General features: G+C 41.7%; 1 protein-coding gene across 1 annotated transcript in view; it reads left to right on the plus strand.

Moving 5' to 3' along the window:
• The window catches only part of LOC146173900 (TNF receptor-associated factor 6-like), a 33,034-nt gene extending 24,454 nt beyond the window's left edge, over positions 1-8,580 (plus strand). The window contains exon 6 of the mRNA XM_084583336.1: positions 7,780-8,580. Coding sequence (XP_084439462.1) covers positions 7,780-8,010 — 231 coding nt within the window. The 3' untranslated portion in view covers positions 8,011-8,580. The remainder of the gene's footprint in view (positions 1-7,779) is intronic.
• Positions 8,581-9,363: the final 783 nt, after the last annotated feature.

Below are 9,363 nucleotides of genomic sequence, written 5' to 3' on the forward strand. Positions count from 1 at the left end.
GGCACTGGAAAAAATCAGTCATATGTGCAAAGGGACAAGGTGGGGAATGTCATCACGAATATGGACAGGATAGTCAAAGTAGCCGAGGAGTTCTATACTGATATAGAGAGCAGTAATTGAAGTAGAACATTAATGAGATAGGCTTGTAATGAAAAACAGTCAGATGTTCCGGCATTCACGAAGGACGATGTTAAGAAGACTTTAGAAACTATGGAAAGGGGAAAACAGCTAGGGAGGATCAGGTAACTACAGATTTGCTGAAGGACAGGGAGATATTGTGCTAGGAAATGTGGAAACCCTGTGTACGCAATGTCTGGTATCATCGATGGTACAGCGCAGTTGGAAAATATTACAGAACATTTTCTGATGTTACGACAGAATTTCTGTGAGAATTTTGACGGGAAACCTGTTCTGTAGTTGCAGCAGAAAAATGCTACAGAAAAACAGACAACAGAAATAACAGGAAAATTACAGAACTACAGAAAAATGTGATGGTTACGAAAGAACTACAGGGATATTTTGTCTAATTTTTAACACGGTTCTGTAGTTTTTTTCGACTGAGCGGAGTGATGGAAGAACGCTAACTTTATCTTAATTCATAAAAAAGGGGACGCAAAGGGCTCGAGAAATTACAGAACAATCAGGTATTACTAAGGTAATCCCCAACATAATTATTAGGGATTACTATTAGGGATTACTAATGTAATATTTAATAGAATTGAAACAATCTTAGACTCTATACAAGCAAAAAATGAAGCTGCTTTTCGGAAAGGGTACTTTACTATCGATCATATCCATACCATCAACCAGGTGATAGAACAATTCTCTAAATATAATTAAACCCTATACATAGCATTCATTCATTACGAAAAAGTACTGAGTAGAAACCTCGCAGGCATTGCGAAATCAGGGTGTAGACGAGACGTATGTCAAAGTACTAGAAGATATTTATAGGGGCTGCACAGTAATCAAACTTCTGCATTAAGAAAGTAACAAAATTTCCATTAAAAAAGTGTTAGTCAAGGAGACTTGATCGCCGCAGTACTATTCACAGCTTGTTTAGAGGACGTATTCAGAGACTTGGAATGGGAGCAGTTAGGGATAATGGTTGTTGTAGAATTTATCAGTAATCTACAATTCGCTGAAGGTATTCCGTTACTATATGTAACTCGGGTGATGAACTGCAAAGAATGATTGATGACCTAGACAAGAATAGCAGAAAGGTGGGCTTGAAAATCAATATGCAGAAGACTAAGGTAATATTAAACAGCCTCGGGAAGGAACAGCGGTTCACAAAAGGTAGCGAAGCACTGCAAGTGTTAGACGATTATATCTACTTAGGACAGGTAGTAACCGCAGATCCGGACCATGAAAAGGAAATAACTAGAAGAATAAAATTGGGATGGAGCGCATTTGGCAAGCACTCACTGATTATGAACAGCAGCTTACCGGTATCACTCAAGAGGAAAGTGTGCAACAGTTGCATCTTACCTGTACTCACCTATGGGGCTGAAACCTGGAGGTTACGTTGAGGACAACGCGCAGGGCTTTGGAACGAAAATGGTAGAGGTAACGTTGTGACATAGGAAGCGCGCAAAGTGGGTGAGATGAATAACTCGAGTTAATAACATTTTAGTGGAAATTAAGAAGAAACGTGCATGGGCAGAGCATGTAGTCCCTAGAAAGGACAACCGATGATCGCTTAGGGTAACAAATTGCATTCCAGGGTTCCAGCGAAAGGAACGCGTAGCAGAGAGCTGCAGAAAGCTAGGTGGGCGGATGTTAAGAAGCTTAAAATGGATGCAGCTAGCACAGGACCGGGTGAATAGGAGGAATGTGGGTGAGGCGTTCACCTTGCCGTAGGTATAGTCCGGTTTATGAGGATGATGATAATTCACGGAACACCTGACAGCGTGAATTGTGTTTTCTTGGCATCTCCAAAAGCGTCTTATAGTTTTCCTCTTTGCTCATCATCATCATCAGCCTGACTATACCCACTGCAGGGCGATGACCTCTCCCATATTTCTCCACTTAACCCGGTTCTGTGCTAGCTGCATCCACTTGACCCCTGCGAACTTCTTATCTCATCCGCCTACCTAACTTTCTTCCGCCCCCTGCTACGCTCTCCTTCCCTTGGAATACAGTTTTTTACCCTAAGCGACCATCGGTTATCCTCTCTTCGCACTACATGTCCTGCCCATGTCCATTTCTTCTTTCTAATTTCCACTAGAATGTCGGTAACTTGAGTTATTTCCCTGATCCACTCTGCACGCTTCCTATCTCTTAATGTTACCCCTACCATTTTTCGTTCCATAGCCCTCTGGGTTGTCCTCAACTTAAGTAGAACTCTCTTGATTAGCCTCCACGTTTCAGCCCCATAGCTGAGTACAGGTAAGATGCAACTGTTATATACTTTCCTCTTTAGCGATACCGGTAAGCTGCTAGACATAATCGGCGAGTGCTTGCCAAATGCGCTCTATCCCAATCGTATTCTTCTTGTTATTTGCTTTTCATGGCCGGGATCTGCGGTTACTACCTATCCTAAGTAGACATATTCGCCTACTACTTTCAGTATTTCGCTACCTAATGTAAACTGCTGTTTCTTCCCGAGGCTGTTGAACATTACCTTAGTCTTCTGCATATTGATTTTCAAGCCTACCTTTCTACTTTTCCTGTCTAGGTCATCAATCATTATTTGTAGTTCATCTCCCGAGTTGCTTAGAAAGGCAATGTCATCAGCAAATTGCAGACTACTGATGTATTCTCCATGTACCCTTATCCCTAACTGCTCCCATTCCAAGTCTCTGAATACTTCCTCTAAGCAAGCTGTGAATAGTACTGGGGAGATTGTGTCTCCTTGCCTAACACCTTTCTTTCTGGAAATTTTGTTACTTTCTACCAGTGCCTTAAATATTTGATCATGTTCGAAGCCTACAATTTCTTACGCGTGCACACTAATGTATGCGGCCAATTTCAGCCTATTTCAAGAATGCATGGCAAGCAGCAGGAAAAAGACGATGAGGACATGACTCTGATACCGTTGTTATCATCTGCTACGTAGTACGGTCTGCAGGACAATGGCATCTTCCATATCTCTCCAACTATTTTGCTCCTCTGCGAACTGCATGCGCTTGAGTCCTATAAGCTTACTGAGCTTGTCCTCACGCCTAGCATTCTGTAACGCCCTTTCACGCATACCTTTCTGTGGAATCCAATTGGTTTTTCTACTGCCCACTGGTCGACTTGCCGTCACATGACATGTCCTGTCCAGTTTCATCTTCCCTTCCTGCTACGGACTAGAATATCAGCAACCGACGTTTGTTCCGCTACATTTCCTATTATGCCCGTTTCGTGTTTCTGAACGTGACACAGGTCATTTTGCGCTCAATGGCCGCAGCTGAGTCTTCAAATTACACAGAAGCCCTTTAGTTGGCTAAGAAGTTTCTGCCACAAGGTGAGTACTGGTAAGATACATGTATTACGAACTTTTTTCTTAGGGGATACTAATATACCGCTATACATTATCTGATGCAAAAATCTCCATCCTTTGTTGAATCTTATATTTTTGTGATTCTGATTTCAGTGCCCTACCTGTCCTATACAGATATATAGGTATTCCTTACCACTTCACAATATGATACGTATTATATAGCTAACTATTGTAGACTGCTGTTCCGTTGCTAAACTGTAGAACACTAATTTAGTCATCTGCATATATTTCTTAGCCCTATGGTTCCGTTTTCTCAGTTTAGGTTATCAATCATTTTGCAAATTGTCCCCGGTGGTCCATAACGAGCAGCGTCATCAGCGAATCCAAGGATACTGAAGCATTCATTATCAACCCTTCTGTAGCTGCTCCGATCCCAGTTCTGAAAATAATCCCACTAAGCAAGTCGTGAATAGTACACGAGAAATTTTTTTTCCTCGCTTAACCCTCTCTCCTATGAGAATTTATTGACTTGCTGTGTAGCTGTCGGCAATTTCACGCAACATCAAAAACAGGTCATGGGTTCGAGACGTCCTCCCGAGTAACTGGAAAGCAGGCATTATTCCTTTCTCGGAGCATTCGAACACCATTTTGCTCCATTTTGTCTTCAGAAGAGTGTCTTATAGTACAAAAAACCGCGCTAAATAATGTAACGTGTCTTTTCCAACCTGAATACCTTACAAACCTCCACAATATTTATGGGCCGTAGAGGCAACATACCTTTTCGCAGGTAGATATGAACATATATGCCCATTTTCAATGTAGAAAATTAGGTTTTGCAAGCAGTACAAGGCTCCTTGGGATGCTACTTTAAATCGAGAGTCCTGCCCCCTTACAAAGCTGCAAAATTTACCTAGTCTTTCGTTGAAGCCATCTTTCTTTACAAAGGGCCTCCGAGGGTTTCACCACTGGCAGGGCAACAGCACGTATTGCATATTTTACCGAAGCAGCCCGCATTACACAAAACAAGCCACTGGTACGAGTGCTACGTCCGATAAGCTAAACGTGATGTAAAAACACAGCGCTACAGACGTGGACGGAGGTGAAGAGCAGCGCCCGTCCTCTTTGTTCTTAACCTCCGTCCACGTCTATAGCGCTGTTTTTACATCATGTCACCATACCAACTCGCCCAGATGTCTCTTCTAAAGCTAAACGTGAATGGCACGATTGAGCTTAACGGTCGACGACATGTGAGATGTCTGTCGATGACAAACAGGATAATCAAAATACCACTCATTTGCACAGCCTTCTCTAGCAATAGTGCTTGGGGAAAACCACCCACGTGATGGCGTTATAGTTTCATCTGGAAGACCTAAAACCTGCTCAATATCATGCTGAGAGATGTAACTGGTTCAGACAGATAACCTCAAGGCCATACCTTATCGTGATCTTGGGGGCGTCACCCAACATCTCGCCTCCACAGTATTTCAAGCGTGGAAGCTCACCAAAGCGTATTCGATAACCGACGACTGTGCGACGGAGAAAACGAGTCATAGAAAAATTCCTGGTCGTGTACACCGATTCGCCATCAGTGGACTGACTTATAAACTGTTGCCACTTTATTTGAACAGTTAATGAACTCGACTACTAACGCCTTTAGACTAAAGCGACAACATGGCCCCAAAGGAACACAAGAACAATAGACACATTTGCTGCTATTGAATCCAGTTTCACATTGTACTCGAGGCTAGTATTAGCCTATTCAACTTGCCTCAATATATGCGCTGATATTCGGTACTTTATCTGCAGTATATGTGTGCTGTTTTACGGTGAATATTTAGGCCAACGGAATTGTACGTATCATATAGTAAAATAACTGCAAACACATTAGTAATATCTCTTTGGTGGCGCTTGAACGCTCCTACGCGCAGTCGTGTCATTATTTTCGACAAAAGATGAAAGCTGGTTTGTCCCGGAAGAGAATTGAAAGACTCCATACTTTTTTGGATGGTCGATACATTCGCACACTTTCAGTTCGTTGCCTCAGAAACTTTTCATCGGTTTTTAATTGACCACTGCCGACTGCCACCATTCGGATCACAGCCACTTCTGTCGGCGACCAACCAGAACACATGTTGATATTACCCCCGTTTGGTTATTTCTTAGTGTGCTTGACTCTTCTAAATAAAAGTGCTTTCTGATCTTCATGAGTAAAAGCTAGCCTGTCGGGAGCACTGTCAACAGAGCGTGATAGGGTAGATATATACATTCGAGATATTACGGTAACGTTTACAATTAAACAAACTTATCACAAAAGCTCCAAAAGTTTACAGTATGTTATAATTTGACACAACATATTGGAAAACATGTCACAGTTGCATGCGAATGACGCAGAACACTGCTAATAGAAAGAGATCGCCATCAATATGTCGTCCGTGGCTATTTCGCCTTCTTATTTCAAGAACGATTACCGAGATATTTGAATTTTTTCCCGATATCCCTAAAACTTGTTCGCAAACTAGATGCCATTCAGATACAAAACTAAACTATGTTTCTCTCACGTATTAGTTATTTGATTACGTATCCTATAAAACAACGACAGAATTGCATTCTTAAGACGCAAAAAATTATTCAGACTGCATGAGTCACCTGCCTTCGTAATTTTTCAAATTTTTTAAAACATATATTAGCAGCACACTCAGTGTTTACCTCCACAAACGTGGTGTCAAACTATCAGGTGGAAACAATTAAGCCACGAGCTTCGATTGCTGCTCACCTATTTAGCTGGATTGCGTCCCCAACAATGCATTCTACTGCAGGTGCACTACTGACAAGATACTTTGGACTCTTCATTTAAGAAATATCGTTCTTGACGGCCACATAACCAACCAAACTTTCTCTCGCAACATAATTTTCTGTATTTGCTCTATTGGGTTTACGGCTGATATGCATACTGCTCTAAGGTAACCATGCGCACATCCAGGCATAAACAGACTCCAAGAGCAGTAAACGTGGCAGGTAACACACATTTTTTTGGTAAATGAGCATGAATTGTTTCTCTTCTCCAAGATGGGCACAGAATAACAGAAGCGATCAGGTGCCTATACCACTTACAGGCAACGAAAGCAGCGATATATCATGCTTGTCATGAACGGCGTCGCAGGGAGGGACGAGGAGAGAGAACACACAAAGACGAGCACCTGTGTGTCCTCGCCTCTCCCTGCCGCGCCGTTCATGTCAAGTATGTCTGGCCAACTCGCCCAAACGTTCACGCTTCTTGATATATCAAGCATAAACAGAAAAGTTCAGGGCTAAATTCTCGTCGGTGGCAGCCTCTATTCCCTCTAATTGGACTTAAAAGACCACATCAAGTTAGAAATTGCAATTTCGCGTTTATTCCGAAATAGTTCACCCGTATAATTAAAGCGGAGATTAGTTAGTTTGCTGGTTTATATCGCCTTGCTGAGGTTAAATGAAAGTATGTTTTCGATCTGCAAGGACCAAATGAAAGGCAAAAATTAGAGTACAGCATTCCATAGGGGACACCTCTTATTTTTCTTTATCTACAATGGACGTATCAGCCGAAGTGTGCGTTAGGGTGTACAGGCTTTATTTATTTTAAAATTATTTTGTGCGAAGCCAAAAAAAAGGTAAGCTTTCGTCTGTCATAGCATCTGGTGGTACAGAGCCTTCAGAGCACACATACGGTTTTGTTTGTTTTAAATTTCAAGCATAGTTCGTTGCAAAAACGTTACGTAACAAGATATTTTGTTGAGCGCATCGACAGTAGTAAGCAAAATTAGTTGAGTAAAACTTTGTGTCATAATATTTCGTACACGGTAGTCTTGAGGCGAAATGTAAACGCAAACGCAGGAAACTGACAATGAAGAGATGCGCTAAGGCTACATGCGCCTTAAAAATATTTTTTTTTGCTCCCACTCACATTTCAGTCGAAGCAGAAAAACTTACCAATAGCGGCACCAATATCACACTGTGAATAGGGATCTACTTCATAAAACGAAGACTTTATTCCCTTTTGCCTCTACAGCTGTAATCGTCGTGGCAAATTTTTCAGCCTTTTCTATCGCCGTTGTACTGGTTACACTAAGAAAAACCAACAAGAATTTTGTGGTTTGGCTGGTTAACAAACGTTAAACTTGGTTTAAAAATGCTGCCTCGAAAAGTCTCAGCATAAACTTTGTTGCCATCTGGAGCGTCGTATTCTTGTTAAACACAGCCATTTTTATTCATACTCTGCATAAGATACATTTACTTCATTAAAAGGTGTTAACGGGGTGAATGAACTCTAGAAGAATTTCATTCCATCAAAAATATTTTTTTTTCTTTTCCAGGAACCCGTGCAAGCCCGCAATAGAACATCGAGCGATGATGAAGAAGCAGTTGTGAAAGACAGGAGTGCTATTATTCCTCCGTTGCTGTGGAGCGTGCTCGAATATTCAAAACATTTTAGCAGCAGCGCCGCCATCGCATTGCTACGATCGAATTATTTTGTGCGTTATTTTTTAGTTCCATTCATGGGTATTGTATTCATTGCACTCTACCTAAGGCGCAGGAAGAGATAACGTCTTTTCATCTGCAATTATTTACTTTCCAAAATAATTTGTTTATGTTGCAACATTACCGCATTAGTATGCCTTTTGTTGCGTTTTCTGTAACATTTCGAATTCATTCTGTCTCTAGCGCAATACCGGAGCCCTCACATATATATGTGTTATTATTAGACGGTACGTAAGACACAGAAAAGCCAAGAAAGAGGTTTGCTGAAAAGCTGCTGAACCACGTGTCTGGTTGCAGAACTGCACTTCAATCAGGCACACGCATGCGCTGAGGAAATTTTGGAGAAGCTAGGTATAATTCCTTGTCAGTAATTGATTTCACTGAGTAATGGGTCTGACAGCCTGCGAGTCTCAGGGATGTCTGCCAAAGAAACTGGTGACGCCAAGTGCCATTGTGCCACGTGCCGGAGAAGGCTTGCACCGAAGAAACGCTTCGGAGGCACCGAGAGGGACCTGCTTATGCTGCAGGATATTTCTAAGAAAGCATGTTATTCTGCAGCTCCTTAAGCTTTATTTTCCCAAGTTAATTTTATATAAAGCGCCATATTCACTAATAAAGTGTTCGTTGAAACTTTAGCACTCTTTTGTTTTTCAAGCAACCTCAGTGCTTGCGCAGGACATTACTTCCGCTGTCAATTTTGTATCAATATTAAAATCAGCGCTATCGTTCTTCAGTATCTGCGAAATGCAGGTATAATATTTTTAATTGCAATTTATTGTGAATCAGGTGTAGATTTTTATTAAGAAGAAATTTTTTAAACATTATAAAATAGAGCGCTTTGTTCCGCTGTATGCTATCCATCATAATGAAGGAAATGAAATATTGCTCACTGCATTGTGTGTGATATCTATACTGATATCAAGAAGGCGCGGAAAAACACCCTTATTTCAAATGCACGACTTGCAAAAACTCAACCAAGTTATATAGGTAGGAAAGTACAGCAGATTTGAAAAAAAAAGCGCCTAATAATTGACCAAATATGAAATGTTCTTTAACTTGGCTCTATTATTAAAATCGTTCAGAACCCCGCCGCGGTGGCGCAGTGGTTACGGCATTCGACTACTGTTCCCAAAGACGCGGCATCGAATCCCGGCCTCGGCGGCCGCTTTTCGATGGAGGCGAAAAGTAAGGCGCCCGTGTGCTGTGCGATGTCAGTGCACGTTAAAAAACCACAGGTGGTCGAAATTTCCGGAGTCCTCCACTACGGCGTCTCTCATAGCCTGAGTCGCTTTGGGACGCTACACCCAACAAACCAACCAAACCAACCAAATTGTTCAGGCTCATCTACTCTTAAAGTCTGCGGTAATTTTTCGTTCTCATATGACACAATCCCCTTGTTTCCTTGCCCGCGCTCTCTC

Source organism: Amblyomma maculatum, chromosome 11 (genome assembly GCF_055883805.1).
Source record: "Amblyomma maculatum isolate TAMU_Amacu chromosome 11, ASM5588380v1, whole genome shotgun sequence".
NCBI classification, from domain to species: domain Eukaryota; kingdom Metazoa; phylum Arthropoda; class Arachnida; order Ixodida; family Ixodidae; genus Amblyomma; species Amblyomma maculatum.